The sequence below is a fragment of the Sorex fumeus genome, unplaced genomic scaffold (assembly GCF_029834395.1).
Source record: "Sorex fumeus unplaced genomic scaffold, SorFum_2.1 ptg000128l, whole genome shotgun sequence".
NCBI lineage: Eukaryota > Metazoa > Chordata > Mammalia > Eulipotyphla > Soricidae > Sorex > Sorex fumeus.
In genome coordinates, this window is record NW_026606185.1 from 54,888,334 (window position 1) to 54,908,870 (window position 20,537).

Below are 20,537 nucleotides of genomic sequence, written 5' to 3' on the forward strand. Positions count from 1 at the left end.
TGAATATATAATGTCGACCAACACCATCCATGGTAACTCACAATTCCAGAAAGCCTAATCTAAAAGTTGGGCATGGGAGTCTCCCTGTGGATGGTTCCACAATGAATTTGACCACATCATATTAAATTGACAGTTTTGCCTGATCGATGTCACTATTGTCCCAAAATTGCAAACAGAATCGGACCACTATCTTCTTCGTGCAAAATTCTACTTCATGGAGCGAAAGGGCTGCAAAGTTTAAGAAGAGAACTCCCAGAACTACCACCAACTGGTAGCTCTTTGGCACTACTGTAGAACATGGGAAGATGCCGTCGTTGACAACACTGATGAAGAATGTGATTGACTGATTCAGCCTCAGACAACCACAAGCGAATATCCAAGTTCACGAAACAGTGCAAAGAAGTGATAAAGGAAGACCTCAAAGAGAGAAGAGCAGCAGTGCTGGCAGATGCAGCAGAAGCTAGGAAAAGCATTCGCAATGTCTGCCTCTCCTTCGCCAACTACAAGACCAAGATGACTGCCCTCCAACGTCCTGATGGATCATCACATCTTCCAGAAGGGCAATGGAGAAGATTACGCAGTTCTTCATTATTCCTCAATAAGTGTTCTCATTGCTGTACCTGAATACTATACCCTGTGCTGGTTTACCTGTATCTGAAATCCCTGTTTACTTTATCTCTCCAGAGAGATTTTTATTGTTATTTTTGCTTTAGGTCCATACCTGGTGGTGTCAGGACTTACTCCTGGCTCTGTATTCAGAAATAACTCCTCTCAGAGCTTGGGGGAGGCAATATGGGGTCACAGGGGTCATCCAGATACAAGGCAAGCACCTTACCTTTTCTACTATCTATCTGGCCCAGAGAGATTTTAACATTGTGAATATTATCTATTGTTCATGTCCTAGCACTTCTTTTGTGTGTGTATAAATTTTCTCTCATATTTTCTAGCAACTTAAAGCACACAAAATTTTATGACAGTCCTGAAAATTTCCTTGATATTAAACATATAAATGAGTAGACTTTAAAACCAGTTAAAACCTTTTTTCATGATTTATTTTTGAACTTTATTTAAACACCATGGTTTACAAATTTGTTTATAATACAATTGTTTCAGGTATTCAGTGTTCTGACACCAAACCCACCACCAGTGTGATCTTCCCTCCACCATTGTTCCCCAACTCTCACCCCCGCCCCTACCAAGTCTGCCCTCTTAACAGAAACAAAATAATTTATTTGATATTGCTTGTTACAACAAAATGTCTAATGGGATGGGCACTCGATCATTGTACAATGGAAACCCAAGCACAAAAATTTGTAAGTCTACAACTGTACCTCATGGTGTTTCACTAATAAAAAAAAAAGACTAATGGAACTATCAACAATTCTTCAGTAAAAGAAAATTAGTAAAAATTGTTGCATCTTACAGTGGGGTCAATAAAGTCATTGTCTGAGGTTTTACTTAGCTGTGTGTTGCTAGTGGAAACTTCTGTTATTGTTTTTATTCACTGAGCTTATTTGGCTTCTGTGTTACTTTCCCATCTAATTTGGTGTGTTCCTACTGGGCCATGAGTTGTGGAATTTGGAGGTGTCACTCCAGGAGCTCCAAGAACTGTAGAACTGGGCAGATGAATTTCAAAAGCCTGGGTTGGTTTGCATCTCTTCTGAGATTAGTTGTGAAGCTGGGTCAAGCTGTGAAGCTGGGGCAAGCTGTGATGCCAGGTCATTGCTTATATGGTGGTGACTGTGAGATGTGGCTTCTAGGGCTTCCTAGCAGTGGCAGGATGGGAGTGTTGGCGGAGACTGTCCACTCCCACTCCAAGAAGACACCAGAGGTTCACAGCTAGAACTTTTAAATAAAATTGTCAGTTACAGTAGAAAATGATGAAAAGTAAATCCAAACTATTTTTGGCGAAGTAGTGATGAGGTATTTAAACATGCAGTATGGCACCCAAGATATATCTCACTGTATCTCCTGCATGCAGTGACCTTGGTTTGATCTCTCTTATACCACTTGGTCCTCTGAGCGTGACAGGAGTGACCCCCGAGCAGTAACCATGAATAGTCCTTAAGTACACTGGGTATCACACACACACACACACACACACACACACACACACACAAACACACACAAGTGCTCGTGCGCACGGAGAAAACGATGTCAATATCATTATATTTGCAGAATAATAAGCTTTCTGTAATATGGAAATCAAGAACATATATGTGTAATACTAAAGATTTTAGCTTTATACTTTACATCTTTGGGGCAGTTTTCCTGCATTTTAAAATAGTTGACTTTGTCTTTACATAGAAACACACAGCTAAATGGCTTGAGACTTTAGACATCCAGGAGTCTACATTTCCAGCTGTGTTCTGCATATCTAGGCATTTTCAATGTTTTCTACAGCAAAATTCAAACATTCTATTATTGAAAACATTTCACTAAGTCTGCTACAACTTAGTTGGTAAAAAAGAAACAAGCTACTTTTGTGAAGAGGCATTATTTTGAGGTCAATTTCTCTAATCACCTTTATTTAAATGCTTCTAGTTCTAGGATAAGTCACGAGAATGTTATTTTCAAGATTTTTCTTAAGAGCATTTAAGTTTTTCTACTATACTGTCAGAAGTTTTTCATTTAATATGTTTGTATGTTTGTTTGTATACTATATGTGTGTGAATTAGTAAAAAATAAGTTACCTGTATCATATATTAGCATTGTAGCACTGTCCTCCCATTGTTCATCGATTTGCTCGAGCAAGCATCAGTATTGTCTCACAACAAATTGTGAGACTTGTTGTTACTGTTTTTTGCATATTGAATACTTCACAGGGAGCTTGCCAGGCTTTTCCGGCAGGTGAGATACTCTCGGTAGCTTGCCAGGCTCTCCGAGAGCCTGGGTTGGCCGTGTGCAAGGCAAATGCTCTACCTGCTGTGCTATTGCTCCAGCCCATATCATATATTATATGCCATGCCAACTCAGGCCAACCCTGCTTTGATTCCTCCACCCCTCTCGGAGAGGCTGGCAAGTTACTAAGAGTATCGCGCCTGCACAGCAAAGCCTGGCAAGCTAACCGTGACATATTCGATATGCCAAAAACTGTAACAAGTCTCACAATGGAGACGTTACTGGTGCCCGCTCAAGCAAATTGATGAACAATGGGAGAACAGTGCTATGCAATGCTATTATAAAATGAATATTATAATATTTGCATTAAATTTATATATTACACATAGTGTATATGTATACATATATACACAAAGTATAATGACAGTCAAGTATACTATGATTAGCAGATAGCATTTATTAAAATCAAAAATAAAATGGTCAGATTATGACTTTTTCCTTCTACTTATTCTAGTCAGTCTCCTGTGGTTTTGTAACAGAAACGTACCTCATAGTTACACTTCTTCTTTGCCAAATTACTGTCATATGTCCTAACTATGTGGAGTTCAGTCAAAAAGAGTTTTCCTTATGTTAATAATTATGTTGCCTGCAGGCTTTTTGATGCTGCATTCCCCATACAGAATAAAGACAGATTTCATAGAAATGTCATTAAAGCTGTTAACTACAGGAGCAAAAAATCAAAGAGACAATCAAAGCATGCAGTTTATTATCAATAAATGCAAATCATTTCAGAAATGGCTTGCGTTTTAACACATTCAGAGCAGAGATCATCAGCAATGGAAGCTCAGCTGAAAGTAAGACAGCTTTGGGGTGTCAATCCACTTGGATCAGGAGATATAATTACTTAGATCTGGTGCTAGCTATTTTTAAATGGATTGAAGAATTATTTCCAATTTTGCAAATGAATAAAGAGGTTAAATCCTCAGAATTTTGGCCTCCATTAAGGACACATAAATAATAGGTCATCATTTGAGTGACAACACATGATATTTTTGTCAAATTCACCTTAACTTCAAATCAGAAAAATAGTTCGGGTGGCTAGTGATGATTTAGAAACAGCAGGACACACTTTACTACACAGTCATTTTAAGAAGACTTTAAATATTCAAATTTTCAACTATGTATTCTCTGACACTAACGTTTGTCTTAATTTCAAACTTCCAGCTGAGAAAGATCAGAATAATGAGGAAAAGACAGCAATTCCATTTAGTATTATGAAGACAGTGCCATGTCTTGATCTTTTGAAAGCTTTTTAATGGAAACTGTATATTCACATTTTTATTTGGGAAGGATTCTTTAAGCTCTCAAGGTATTTTTAGAACCAGGTACTTGATAACCATAATTTTGATTTAAATCTGATTAATAAAAATATCAAATTACTTACAGTACAGAGATCTAAGGATGGCACTTGAATAGATGAGATGCTGGAGTAGAATGGTAAGGTAAAAGAAAGGAAAAACAAACAAACAGCGTGACAGCTCATATATATTATAACTTCCTGATTGTTAGAAGTTCTAAATCTTGTAAAATTTAAAATGTTTGGTGAATTAAACTAGATGAAATCTAAAATGTCTATTATTCATTCATAATTTGGAAAGCAAATAACAAAAGTCTTACAAACATCAGTGGTAGAAAAAATAATATTTATTAAAAGTGTGTTAATGTTTTTGTAAAGTGAAATTGCTGCTCTATTTCTCATGATAAAATTATTCAGAATCACTGCAAGAGTTGACAATAACAAATCACTAATTTTCAGAAACAAAAGAAGCTAGACGCGCCACCAAGCCTGCCCAGAGGGGAAGGGGCGTTGACCGGCCCGTCCGCTCCTCTCTGGAAAGAAAGATGGCGGCCGCATGGGAGCCTTGTGGAAAGCAGGTTTGAGCCGGGCTTGGGGAAGCGGCGGGGACCTCATGGGAAGGGGGGCTTTGTGGGCCGTCCCCCACGCCCCACCGAGGTCGCCAGCTGCCCCCCACGAGCGGCTCTCCGGCACGGCCACGACTCCAGGGCACAGAAACCAATCTCTTAACTAGCTAACTTTTAATAGAAATTCTTCCAGGGTCAATAAGTAAAATAGCAGAAATTCAAAACCGCGCGGCCGCGATAGCGGCCGCGCAACCTCATTTTATTCTTAAACCAAGTTGTAGAAAGCAAATCATTTCACAACGCTGTTTCAGCATGTCTGATTGTGGGGGGTAGGTCGTAAACTCTAAACAATAATTGTGCATCTTCTATCGAAATCATCTATCTAGTCAAAGTATATAGAGTATTAACTAGAACTCATCTGCCTCACAAGAATTGGGAGGGGTGGGAGGTGGGGGTCTATTGGGGTTCGGGGCTAAAAATGAGTATTGGTAAAGGGAAATGTGTTTGGTATCTACATGACTGAGAACTAAACCCGAAAGCTCTGTAACTTTTCCCACAGTGATTCAATAAATAAATAAATTATTAAAAAAAAAAAAAGAAGCTAGAGATTTTATCTAATCTATTGAGAGCTACTTCATAAATACCATGATGGAGACTGTGAACTTTATACCTCAAAACTATACATATTAAATCCTTAAAATTATGTGTTGGTGCCACAGGCTTAATTGATCATGTATGTCTTTTGACTAAAGCACTGAGTTCAATCCTAGCTCTGAATGTTCTCACAGCACCACCAGATGTGCTCACCATAACAACAATAGCAAAATATGCCTGTGATTTTTGTGGGGCAATTTTAATATGAATCATCTTCCAATTGTTGTCTTAACTATAGTTCACTAAATCATTATATTCTTTCTCTCTTACACACATCATATACATAGCGCCACACACATACACACATCCTGTCTTCAGTATAATTGTATGTCATAATCATGCTTTATTAAAGAGTCAGATATCTTTAAATGCCATTTGGGGGAGTTATTATGGAATAATGTATCATTATAAAGTGCTCTGTTATGCCATAAATTTATATATATAGTCAGAAATTACTGTTCCCAGTACAAATAGTGACATGTAATATATTTCATTTACTCCAACATGGGTATTTAATTTGTTCTTAGGTACAGATGTTATAATGAATTTTCACTATACTGCAATATTGAAATTTAAAAAGGTGGTTGGTTAGGCTGACATTGATTGATGAGTTACTAGCATAGATTATGCATCTATTCTGAAATTTTCTATTCTTTGAAGAAGTATGTAATGTGAATATAGATAGAAAGAAATCCAATGCAGTTTGCCACAAAATTATTGTCCAACTGAGGAGAAGAGTGGGATTATTAAAGACATCTTGGAAATGATGAGTGGTTAAACCCATTAAATTTCTTTACTGACATTCTAAAATCTAATAAAAAGGAAGGCTGAAGCTGTTACCTATATTGATTTCACATATAATTCCCATAACTGAATATTTTTGAGTCTCTTTTTAAAATTCTCTGTTTCTATGTATATAAGTATATAAGTACCATGTAAAAGTATGTACATTTTGCTTAAATATGTTTTACATATATGGCTCTGAATAAATACCGAGTTGTAGGCATATAAGCACATGTAAACATGCCTATCTTCACAATTAACATAAAACATAACTTGTTAGCTATTACCCACACATATAAATTAGAGCTAAAATTTAAGAGGAAATACACGGGCAATCATGAATTCAAATTTATAGCCCTGTTAACAAGATTTAAAAGCATAAAGTGAAACACACAATCTTGACACTATTCAGGAAAGTTGTAGAGAAGAATATCACATGTGAAGGAAGAGCTTTTGTCTGAATAATAAAGATATCTATTAGAATATTGGCTTTAAGCTATTTGACACCTGTGAATTGGCACCAGTCATCAGGACGGGTGTTAAATCACTGTCATTTAAGCAGCAATAACTTTGTCATAATCCTGCAGGAAATTTCTGCAGACCCAGTACTAGCTCTTGGAGTAAGGTTGAAAGCCACTTATTAGACTATGAAATGTATATTTTTATATATATGCTATAAATATTTGGTTTGGTACAAATTAATTTTCAATGTATTTACTTGGAACAACATAGAACTATATTTTATTTTAATAAAATTAAAATATCTGGCAACACAATCAGTTCATAAAATAAACTATAATTGTTAAACAAAAGTTAAAGTAGGAAAAGTTTAGCACAATGAATTAGGCGCTTAAGGACCATGTAATATTAAGGATTCAAGCCAGTAGCTGCTGTATACCTTATCCCTGGTCTCTCTCCAGCCCCCTGCACTAAGGTTTTAGGGATAAAGAGTCATCGTGTATACAGGTTAATCTGATATGGTATGGGTATATATTATATATATTCTCGTTCTCACTGTCTCTCTGATTATATGTATGCACGTGTATATACACGTGTTTATGCATGAAGTGATGCATATTTATCATTTAATGGGTACTTTTATATTAAAAAATGAGTATTTTTATGAGCTATTCCCATTCTTAAAATATTCAGTAGGTCTAAATGAATTTCAAGTTTGTTTGTAAGAGCTTGTTAACAATTACTTGTTCAAGTGAAAATCCAGTTATAGATCCTAATGGACTAGTGAAAATGTAAAAGTACATAAAATATATATTTATGACATAAATATTTTTATGGCTACCGAATGTAACCTGCCCACATGACAGAGTCTGGCAAACTCCCCGTGGCGTACCCAATATGCCAAATACCAGTAACAATGATGGGTCTCATTCTCCTAACTCTGAAAGACCCTTGAATATGGCACTTTTTAAAAAAATCTCAGGGTTAGGACGAAGGAGACGTTACTGGGGCCTGCTCGAGGCAATCGACGAATAACAGGATGGTCGTGATCATGATCGTGATAAATATTTTTATTTTCAAGTGACTGTGTCAGCATTAATGCCTGAATTTTATGGAACAAATTCTTCAAAAATAATAATGTAGATGCATATGTTATGTTTGACACTTATCTAAGGATTGTGTCATCAAGAATAATGTTAGTCAAGATTTTGTATACTGTTTGTCATTGGAAGTTCAAATTAACACAGTTGTGTTAGAAACCTAAAATTTATATCCCTTTAAACCTAGGTGGTATTTTATGCTAGAGAAAACACATAGCATGTTTATGTTGAAGTTGTGATAATGGTGAAACAACTTATTTTAGATTTTAACAACTAACAGTCACCATACCTACCATTTATCATGATTATATTTCTATTTGGGTCTGTGCCAATATACACAATTTTTTAGTAAATCTGGAAACTTAAGGACTTTCTTGATTCATCTCACAACCAAACCTAACTTAACCTCATGCTAATCTATGCATCTATGTATAGTTTTAAATGTTCTGTTTGGTGTGAAAATCATGTGTTGCTGGAAATTATATGAAGACAAGATGCTACTAAAGCTCTCACAGAGGTATTACATAAAACACTGCACATGTTGCCATTCTAAATTCAGAAATATCTGAATCTTAAAACTATACACCTTTAGACACAAGTATTTGGGTTAAGTGATTATGGACCTGCGCTAATTTCTTGATTGAATAAGCTACTTATACTTGATGAAGTAAAGTAATAGTTATAAGAGAAAATGGAATGCTGGAGAGTTAAACTGAAAGACAAATACTGACGTTAATGTAAGGACCCAGAATTGTTCAAGATTTTAAAATGCTGACTTAAATAGAGACAATGTGGTAAATTATCCATAGCTGTACTGCCTATTTGAATTATAAGTGGACCCCTGATGTACATATAGTCTAACTATATTTCCTCCTCTGTTCTGCAGTTATTAGCAATATACTGACAAAGTCATGCTGTTGTAGTGGAAACTTTGCTATACTAAGAATTTAGATTAAGAATCCCAATCCTTTTCTGCCATTATCCTAATCACTTATACTCCTTAACCAGTTCCTTCAACTGCAAAATGAATAAGCAATTTAGATTAATATAAGTTCTCTGAGTTTGAAATGAAAAGATTCTAAAATTTCATCACATTATATTTTACACTCATGTTCACTCTTGCTCTTAAAAGAGTATATGTGCTCTAAATTCCTTTATCTATAAAAGACATAACTTTATTTGTTTTGAGAAAGAAAACTCTCTTGTACAAATTAACTTCTTTCTTACACAGTGCAAGTTCCCGGGCCAGTTGAAAACCTGCAGGCTGTATCTGTCTCACCTACCTCAATTCTTCTTACCTGGGAAGCCCCTGCCTATGCAAATGGCCCAGTCCAAGGTTACAGATTGTTTTGTACTGAGGTGTCCACTGGAAAGGAACAGGTAAGAAAGTGAATGATCTCTGAGCTCTTGACATAGCCCACTGTCCACACATTAATTAGATGGCTGATTAGTTTTAAGTACTTCTTATTGGAAATGTTAAGTGTCTTAATTGAATTCTCGTGGTAAGAGAGGCAAAGGACAATGAGATGAAGTTAACATAAAGAATGTCAATTTTTGAGTTGGTAAGAGACCTAGACCAGTATAATTGCATTCATATTAACTTATCTGGTCTCAACAGACATTTACATTTTTAGTCTTTATTGAACTTATACTCAGTGATCTCAGCCTGATTGTGTATGATTATATATGATTATATATTTGGTTTCCTGTCCATCCCTCCTCCTCAATGGGCCATGTGTCATTTTCTAGGCTTTTATTCTGAAGGTAGGTCAGACACCTGAAACTAGGTAATTTAAATTTTCAAGTATGTAAGAGTAATTATTTTTGAAGCTGTGACACTTAGCAATTCTGTTTTGTGACGTAAATATGACCAGTGATATTTTTACTTCTCTGTTCTGAATATTATATAAAAAAAACTATGTAGAGGAAAGTGTGTGGCTAAAAAGGATGGACCAAGAGCTGTATTTAGATTAGTAGGATTCCTATAATGTGTTGTCATACTTGCCAAGCAAAATTTGTCCTCATCAAGTATTGAAGAGATTCTTTCATTTTGATGATAGTCCTAGTAGGACTATCATAGATCCCAAGTCTGTCTTATCATAAGAATTACTAAGAACAGCTTATACATAATCAGTCAACCATTCATTTCTTTTATCTCCTTCCTTCCTTCCTTCCTTCCTTCCTTCCTTCCTTCCTTCCTTCCTTCCTTCCTTCCTTCCTTCCTTCCTTCCTATCTTCCTTCCCTCCCTCCTTCTCCTTGTTGATTGTTGGTATTATGCTATGCTATTTAGTGTTTAAATTTGCTTTTCTCTTCTATCCACTTTTTAAAATATTTTAGCTCTTCAATAATTCATTTCACCATCCCATCTAAATAGATTCAAATATATTTATTACCCAAGATAGATGTGTTCAGGATCATTGTAGAGAGTTAAATGAGTCTTCTAGAATGAGCTGGCACTGATTTCTCAGTGACCTTCACCTCCTGCACCTCTTTTCTTCAGCTGTGAAGTGCTGAAAACAGTTTCAAACAAGCTCACAATATTTTGAGAGATAAAAAATTGTGGCAAAGTATCTGTCAGTTTTAAGAGTTGTGGTTATATTTCAGGAAGTGAAGGAGAAAATCTGTTGTTTCTTGGTGAAATATTACACTTAGGATACAGGAAGAATTCTCTACTTTTCTTGGATTTACAAGCTGCCTGTCAGGGTTTCATGTAGGTGGAATATTATAAACCACTCACTGTACTGGGTGGTTTTAAACAAATTGAATTGAATGAGTCTAAGAATAACAGTGCAATTTTAACTAGGAGTCTGCAGAGTGATACGGGCTTAACGGGGGAGTGTGTGTGTGTGTCACATGATAGGTTTTACAACAGTTTATTAAAAGGCAAGAGAAGTTTTGTGAACTAAGGCTCTAATATTCAATTCACTGATTGCACGAAGTAGCTATCATTTCTGCTTTTATATGCGTCCTGAATAATACTTCTCACATTTTATGTCCCCAGAATATAGAGGTTGATGGACTGTCTTATAAACTGGAAGGCCTGAAAAAATTCACAGAATACAGTCTCCGATTCCTCGCTTATAATCGCTATGGGCCAGGAGTATCTACTGATGATATAACAGTGGTTACACTTTCTGATGGTAAGTCTCAGAGATATTTATATAATATTAAAATAAAGCAGTGTTATTGCCATAGATTCCAGTTAGAAGATTTTCTAACAAAAATTTCTGGATTAGATTGCCATATATTAGTACAAAATAGAAATGTGGTTAATCTATTCTACTGTTAAAATGAAATTTATGCTTTCTCTCATAAAGACTCTGAGACAGAATACCTAAAAGGCAATTTAAAGGTGTTACTCATGTTGAAAATTCACCTTTGTATTTTTATTTATTTCTATGATAAAAGACACATTTGTTTTGGTATGTGAAATAGTTTTTGTTGGCCGTTAGTAATTTTTTTCCCAAAGAAAAAACGTTTAAAGTAAATAACAGAAATGCCACCTTTGTCTACTTAATATTTCAAAAGAAATCCATGTTTAAGATATTAATGCTGAATATGAAAATGCATGCTTTTCGTTTTACTAGTACCTTACATAATAAAGATTAAGTATATTTTCTTAAATCCAGAAATAAATGTAATAAATCTTAAGGAAGAGGACGAATTTGATAAATCCATAGTAGAGGAAACTAAAGATTTAAGAGATGGATGGAAAAGAAAATGTGTGGCAAAACCAAACAAAATGAAAATACAGCAGGGTACATGATATGGGGTCAGTGAAAATTCAAGCAGGTGCAGAGAGGCAGTGATGGCTTCCATGAATATTAAAAAGGCAACAAGCAATCTCTTCCACAATGGTTTCCATGTTGGTATATGTAATTCTATAAATTATTGATATTTTCAATTTAAAAAAATTTATTTAGCTTGTGATTCCTCGCCTGATCTTTCATTCTTTAATCTGAGAACGTACCTGAGTGGTTATTCCACACAATATCGTAGAATGATAAAGGACATGTCTGTCGATTGCCAAGGTCAGTGTTGGGAAGACAGAGGAGTGATGCTCACCCGTAATTTCAACTTAAAATAATTTTATATGTGACACCACTTCAGTACCATTTCTAATGCCTTCTCATGTCTATCCATCTGAATCTGTTATAGGGAACAGAACAGAATACTTATTGGCAGAATAAATTACTTCACAACTTATAATTATAAAAATAAAAGGAAAACAAATGAAAATGAATATTTTACATAATTTATGCAAATTTAATTCACACTCTGAACTGAACGCTGTGGCCTTATTCTCCACTTTGGTTTTTAAATATCATAAGTGAGATAGATAGATTATTACTAATTAGTCTCAAAATTATCTGGAAATGTTGCGGCATTTTGGACTTAGACAATTGCTGTCACTAAGGAAAAGGATTTTATGACCCGAAGCCAGCAAGCTTCTTTGGGCAAAGCTTACCAACTTCCCTGTATCAAATGGATTAGATGGGAGAAGGCAGGGACTTCATGGTCCTCCCCTTTGAGAGGGCTCTGTGACCTCATCTATATGCATCTTTATTATCAACTCATCTCTTTTCATGTCCAACAAAACAGCAACAAAACCAGCCCTGCATTTTTGCTTTTTATTCCCTCATTAGCAAATTCTTTTCTCTCCACACTTCAATCTTGCGTCTCCTGACACCGTCCTTGCTGAAGTTATACATCACACATGCATTTATTTAATCATAATTCATAGTCACTGACTTCTTAATTCTCAGTCACAAAGCCTTGATTTTTTGATGGTATGGAAGATATTGTGAAAATAAAATGGTGAATCTGTAAAAGCAACTGAAATTTGAGCATCAGACATATTTCAGTGTGTAAATAAATGCTACTGATGCCAATGTGCCTATTGCTTTTTCTCAGTATAGCCTGTGGTCCTTAAAATGATAGGTGTCATTATGTCTATCCCTGTAAATGTTTATTGCATTAACCAGGCAGTTCAGCCAAAACTATGCAAATATTTGTACACATAGACTTCTCTTTAGGTTGCCCCTAATTTAATATGTGATTATGTCTAATATGTGATTATGTCTAGATAAGCCTGTGTTACAGAAAGCACTGGGTCAGAGGATTTACAAAAATATATAGTGTGGCCACCGAAAATAGAATGAATACAAAAGTAAAATACACTTTTTTTCTAAATTTGATTTTACAGTGCTATGCTCAGCCCCCACTTTTTCATTGGCTTACCATGACCACTTCTTTAAACTCCTGAAGTTATAAATTATGTGATCTCAAAGCAGCCTAAATTTTAGCATAGAATGTCATTTTCTGGTTTCTCCCAATCCATTGTTCTATAAACTAGTTGATGTAGGTAGTTCTCTAAATAATTTTATGAATCAAATAACACTTATGATCATTTATGGTATCTTGTCCTATGCCCCAAAGCAGAAGGATTTGATTTCATAGGAAATTTAGCTATAGGAAAGTATTTCTTACTGTTATCACTATTATTTATTAATAACATATTACTACAGGACTCTGATCTATGTACCTAGCATTTAAACCTCACTATACTATAATTTCATCTTCTTTATAAATGACAAAACCAAGATAGAAAGAGGTCCCCAGAGGTAGCAAAATAGTTCACTTCAATTGCTAAGAGGTAGGATTCAGTTTAGAAACAGGCAGACTTTCTTCCTTTATGTCATAAATTCATCATATCAAGTCCTTATCCTGTAAAGCTCCTTAATTATATTTTAATGTTTTCAATCCATATTGTATATCTATGGGTTAATGCACTTGCTAAAGGGAGACATTAAAGAATTTATTTGTATGGGGATTAATTTACAAATATGGGAATGTGGTTTAATGTGCAAAGTAGCTCACAGGGTGTTCCGCCATGTACAAGGCAGTTTCAGAATCAAATGCCTGTGATTGGCTTTAATTAACCTATTGTAAATGATAAATTGCTAGATTCCATGAAAAGAAAAAACAATAAACTGTTTTCTTCTCATGTGCCTCATGAGGTAATAAAACAATTTGGAAAGAAAAGGGAAATCCCAGATAACTGTGCTTCTACTTTCTTCATGGAACATCGAGTCCTGTTTTGTATTTATTTATATTCAAATAAGAAATATGAAGATTGATAGTAGGAAGAAAATAGTAGCAATCTATAAATAAAATTGCTCCAAAAAATTCTAGTTTTTTCTTTGGCTCTGTAAGTTGAGAATAGCCAGTGTACTTACACATAAAGAGACAGATAAAATATATCAATAAGGATTTGGGGGATTTTACTACATTGGTTTCAGATTCATAGTACAGAAAGTTAATGCTTCTTATTTTTTGGACAATTGTATAATGCATACATTTATGTTCCTCTTATTATTTTGGGGCAAAGTGAGTTAAATGATATTTATAAAGGTACTGTCACTGTCCTCCCGTTGTTCATCAATTTGCTCGAGCAGGCCCAGTAACATCTCCATCATGGGACTTTTTGTTACTGTGTTTGGCATATTGAATACATCACAGGTACCTTGCCAGGCTTTGCTGTGCAGGCGAGATACTTTTTGTAGCTTGCCGGGCTTAAATATTCAGTTGAGGACTACATACCAATTAGCATAATTAAGGCAAAAGATGTAGAATAGGTCATATATCAACTATAAAATTTAATTATATTTAATTGAAATATAAAATTCAAAAAATATACAATACTATTAGTAATATTTTCTTTTGGATTCTTCCAAGACTTGTAGAATAGTGCCTGACATATGTCAATTAGAGAATGCTTGGCTTTGTATTACTCGTATGACAAAATAATCATGCTTTAATATGGTAAATAATTATAGCTAGTAGTAGGAAGAAAATTATATATATTCTTCCTTCTTCAATGAAGAAATATAAGAATCAAAATATGGGCAAGAGATACAAATACCTAGAAAATCCACAAAGGAAAATGAGCTGTTCCTTTCCAAATGGAACTGACTCATTGAATTGCATTTTGTAACTTACTTGCTTATGTGACACACAGCTTAAATACATATAGATAAAAATAAATAAAGGTGGTTTTCTTCTTTTCACTAGTTAGGCGATATAGATTGCATCCAAGGGATAAACTGTATGAATGACAATTAGGATGCATAGTCAATGTGAAACCATACGTAACCTGTATTCACAGTATCTTAACACTCTAGGAAATCTCCTGTGTTCATTGGTTTCTATGGAATGGTTATTGTAAGAAAACTGCCATTAAATAATACCATTTGGTATCACAGTAGGTAATCTCTGGCTTAACACTTTGGGGGGCTCCCTAGGTGGATGACTATACCCCCAATGGAGAAAAAAAATGGACAATGCAGTTATTTTCATCTTTCCAGGAAAACTTAAAATGCCCCCTAGATTAATCTACTTAGTCATCATTTATGAACTGTGAAAAAGACACATTTTCTCATTTTAGGGAAGATGGAAGTTTTTCTATTAGTACTTTGGCAGTAACTGTATCATCTTTTAAAATTTCTTTTAGTGCCAAGTGCCCCGCCTCAGAACGTGTCTCTGGAAGTTGTTAATTCAAGGGTGAGTTATTGAAATATTTATAACTTTATTACTTAGACCGATCTCACATTCACCAAAGTGGGGAGTGGTATCTTCTCACAGAGAAACATTTTCTACTTACCTTCAAAAATTGAAGTATTGATTTATTTCTAGTCCATTTGTTTTTAAAATGTTACAATAGTTAAAGGCTATTTCGTCAGAAAATAAAGATGTCTGTTTTACCTATACTCGATTGTATTATAAGACATAAAGCACAAGACAGAAAAATTAAATGCGGGAGCTGAAAAATTAATTAAGAGATCAGACCACGAGAGAGTTGGTTAGCAGAAAAGTGAATGGCAATAGAGTGTTTCACCATCATCTTTATAAAAGTAGAGTTCTCATGAGGCTTATTTGTGAAGCACTGTTACCCAGTGATTAATGATTTCTTAGCCCAAAATAGTTGATTGAACTTTCAAAGGGGGTTAAATTATGTGAGAAGTAACTGAAGATGAGGAGTCAAATATCAGAAGTAACTTTTGGAGAAACATCTTATTTCAAATGTTTCTCAGGGTTGAAAAGTCAAAGCCATGTGGAGCAAAATGGAGCAAAGCAAGCTGTGTATGACTTGACTAGAGCATCTTCTGGTTGCTTCTAGCAGGGAAATTGTGCTTGGTCCCTGTGCCTCAGTGAAGGATTGGTCCAATTGGTCTCTAAGCCCCGGGCACAGCAGGGAAACTAGATGGGCCTTACAGAAAAGCTTACTCTGAATTTTAATCTAGCTTTCCCTTTTAATAACCATGTACTTTGAGGACAGTTTCCAACCTCAGCAAAAATATTCTCTATATTCATATTAGTAAGAATGTTAATGCCTTCTTTATTGATTTTTGGTGAGGAATAGTAATATAACTTATGCAATGAACCTAACTTAGTGTCAGTCGCTATTTCTTCACTTAATGTACAATTCCTTGCCATACTTTGCAAAATTTCTCTGGAGAAGCCATATTTTGTTGACTTTTATTTGATTTGTTTCTGTCAAATGAATTTCTTTTTGGACCTAGTAAAATGACTCTAAAATTGGTATTCTCATATTTTTAGGAACTCTATTGAATAAGAACTTTAAGCGAATTTAAAATTAGAAGGGAGAAAAATAAGCGAATTTAGGGAGAAAAACATCCAACTGAGTTAAAATAATTAGATATAAGCATCACTGTAAGAGAAATTGCAGCAACATTAAATGTTTATAGATGTGCCACTCAAATCCAGACTGCCAAGTCAAGTAGGTTTTTACAATTACTGTAGGTTGCTAATGAATGAAATCCAGAAAAAGTCAGCATAGCTTCATTTTGTTTCAATGACTTATTTTTATTAGAGTATTTCACCTTCTTCTTACATCTTTCATCTAGGGGAGAATGAAAAAATCGATATGTTATGTATACGGGCATAATCATTAACAATCTGCACAGCAAAGGACACATGTTTTCTCCTGAGATATGAAAGACTTTATTGAATGAACCCAACTGCACTTGAATATGGATTTATTATTTTCTTGGAAAGTGAATTCTTGGATTTTTAAATTGGCTCTTTCAAATGATTTATAATATGTATACAAATATAATATCCCACATTCTTCGATACTATACAATACTTGCAACAGCTAAATATAAACACTCATGATTCTGTTCTCATATACTTAACTCTAGAACACTGCAGTACCCAAAACTTAACTTATTGTTTTTCAGAATGAACACATGCTGCATCCTTTATTTTTCTCTCTTTTCCTCTGTTATCTTACTTTCTACATTTTAGAGAAACTAGATGATTAAAATCTGATGTTTTCTTTCCTGATGCTTGTTAAGATAAAACAAAAAAATGGATATTCTTTTTTTTTTTAATTTTTATAGTGAGACACCATGAGCTACAGTTGTAGACTTACAAATTTTGTGCTTGGGTTTCAATTATACAATGATCAAATACCCATCCCTCCACCAGTGCCCATTTCCCACTACCACGGATCCCAGTATCCCTCCCACCCCCCCATCCTCCCATCCCATCCTGCCTCTGTGTCAGAGCATTCCCCTTTGTTCTCTCTCTCCTTTTGGGTGTTGTGGTTTGCAAAAGAGTCAAGCCTGATTTTCATGGAGAAGTGTTGGATGATTTACTTTCCTCTGATCACTTTGCATGTAAGAAAATGTCATGCAGCCGCATAAACGGCCACACAGTTCAGGAAAAAATGTCCGCATGCCAGAGCCATGCTTGTAGAAGCGCATGGTCACTGGGATTCCATCTGGAGAAGGTGGGATGGCAGCACCTACCCCATCTGGGACCTCTCGGTGATATCGGCTCTGTTTGGGGCTCGGAGCATTCTCCGGGAGCTGTGGGGCCCTCCAGCCAGTTTTCTTCTTTGTTGCTGTGTCAAAATTGGATATTCTTTGGATATTCTTTTATTGAAATAAACACGGTCACTGTACTCCCATTGTTCATCGATTTGCTCGAGCAGGCCTAGTAACATCTCCATTTTGAGACTTGTTATTGTGTTTGATATATTGAATATGTCACGGATAGCTTGCCAGGCTTTGCCATGTGGGCAAGATACTCTCAGTAGCTTGCCGGGCTCTCTGAGAGGGGTGGAGAAATTGAATCCTGCTCGGCCGGGTCGGCCATGCGCAAGGCAAACACCTTACCGCTGTGCTATAGCTCCAATAAAAGTGAGATAATTTTTAAATATAAAATGTATAATCTTCACCTTTTCATTTGTTCATTAGGTTTTGGTGCCACACACCTTAGTGCTCAGGATTTACCCCTGACTCTAATCTTAGGATTACTCTGGCTCTGGGAATTGAACCAGGGTTGGCTGTGTACCTAAGACGAGAACCCTACCTACAATACTATCTCACAAGCCCTGCATTTTAATCATTTTGTCTTTTTGACACATCTGGCAGTGCACAAGGCTTACTTTTGGCTCTGAGCTCTGAAATTACTCTGGTAAACTCAGGGGGACATACAGGATGCCAGGGATCTAACCCATGTCAGCCCTACTCACTGTACTATCCCTCCAGCCCATAAAAATGGTTACATTTTTAAATGACTTGTTTATTGGCATAAGTACTTTCACAGTTGTACAATGGTCAGCATTGCCCACTTCCAGAAATCTTTACCTTATCAAACCAAACGTCTTCTACATTCTTGCAACCACTATTTTAATATATATGCATATATATTCATATAAATGCATAAATGTGTGTGTACATGTATGTGTGTTTGTGTGCATGTGCCCGCCTGACTAATTAAAAAAAGTGAAGAAAGCTATTCATGGGAAAAATTTGTCTTTTTTGCATATCTTAATAAAGAAATAAAACACTTTTCAGGTTTGAATCTTCAGTTTAACAAGGAAATGTAGGATTTTATCAATCAGGATGGTCAAAAAGATTATCAAATGACTTAATTCACTGGGAAAGAACATCTCACTTCCTATTATTGGTAGTGATTTCAATTTAGACCAGAATACCTACCCAGTATTTGGATTCATTCTTTGATACTCTGCAGTTCCAATAGATAAACAACTTTCAACATTTCTTCAACAAAGTCATCAAGGATAATAAACTATGAATGATAAGGACAGAGGGATGCTCTTTAGTTTTAAAAATATAAATGTGTTTTTAGTAATATCCTCAGTTTTAAAAAGTGAAAAACCATGTTTTAAATAATATAGTGCATCATAGGAACTTGTTAAATAAATTGAATTAGAGAACCCTGAAAATTCAAAACATTTCATTATATCAGATTATATCTAAATTTTGTACACCTGTTTTACCTAAAGATTGTCCCAGACTAACTGGTCTTCAAGCAATGAAGTTATTCTTACTTTAAAAAGTGTGAGTAATATAAGTCTCCTGGTGGAGATACTAAAGCATAAGAGACATTTAACTTGGTTTTGTGCAAATTATTTACTTCAGAAAAATCTTTCACTGTAAATGCTACCTTTAAACTTAAAAAAAAAAAACTATTGGCATAGTATCTGTTGCAACTAAATGCAATGTATGATGCCCAAAATACATTCTTACATGAATAGACTTTGTTTTTTGGGCCATTCCCAGTGTTGCTCCGGGTTTACTCCTGATTCTGAATTCGGGATTACTCCATGTAGGGTTTGGAGGACCATATGGGGTGTCAGGAAGCAAGCCTAGGTATGTCACACGGAGGCAAATGCCCTACCAGCTGTAAATCACTCTGGCTCCACATGAATTAATTTTAAATAAAATTGTAAATTGTAAAAGTAAAGGGGAGATGAAAAATTGAGTTGGTGAAAAAACTAGAAGTGAATCTAGGAAATATTTATGAGTCTGTGAGTATATCTATAGATAATAAAGTTGAGAATTATGACAAAATGCAGGATGTATATACATTTAGAAAATGTTTAAATCATGGGTCTTTATGATTTTTTTATATTATAAGCAGGGTTTTGAAGAAATGTTTTCTAGTCTTCTCATTTTTTCTCTTTCAAATATTTCACTCATCATTTTTTTTATTGTGTGTGGTAAAGGTATTTTATTTTGCTTTAGAATTATTGTAATTACTGAGATTTGGCAGACCTTCTCAAAAGGTTTTGACAAAGAGGCTAAAATATGTGACAGAACACCAGTTACTTGTGAGTCCTAGTCCCACGTTTCTATCACCTTGTAATCTGCACTTCATCACATACATTTCTAATGACTTTATTTCTGCTTGGCTCTGAAGGCAAAGCTCACTTTAGCCTTTCCATGAAGTTTAATGAGATTTCCCATAAGTCATACATTTTTAAAAAGTAGTAGGTTTAATAATGGACTTAAATTAAATGAACCTTAGTCTAGTGATAAGGTCTCTGATTTTAATTTGGTTCATGAAAGTTGCCCTTCTAGTTGGAATAGTTGATTAGTTAGAAGACATGAATAGGTTTAGTCCTACCACAATGTAAAAACTGTTTCTATGTTATTTGAATTTAGAGATCTTTGAACTTTTACTAATATGTAAAAAATATTTTTAAAAAAGAGAGGATTCACTGTAGTGGCTTAAAAGAATCTTTACATTAGAAAAACAAGTGGAAATAAAAATTGTTCCTCTGAAACATTTAAGACATTCACAGACCTTATTATAATTAACTTTCTTGACACATTTAAGATGCACCTAATTATAATTATAATAATAGTTATGATAGTAACTTTCTCGGCAGGTACTTTATTCCTGTATATGCTAAGCTTAATGCAATATTTAATTTA

At 34.9% G+C, this 20,537-nt stretch overlaps 1 protein-coding gene across 2 annotated transcripts in view; it reads left to right on the plus strand.

The window, feature by feature from the left end:
* DCC (DCC netrin 1 receptor) overlaps positions 1-20,537 on the plus strand; it is a 1,215,565-nt gene that overhangs the window by 885,584 nt on the left and 309,444 nt on the right. For both annotated transcript variants that reach the window (XM_056138055.1, XM_056138056.1), the window contains exons 10-12: positions 8,992-9,140; positions 10,763-10,901; positions 15,275-15,324. In XM_056138055.1, the coding sequence (XP_055994030.1) occupies positions 8,992-9,140; positions 10,763-10,901; positions 15,275-15,324 (338 nt within the window). The remainder of the gene's footprint in view (positions 1-8,991; positions 9,141-10,762; positions 10,902-15,274; positions 15,325-20,537) is intronic.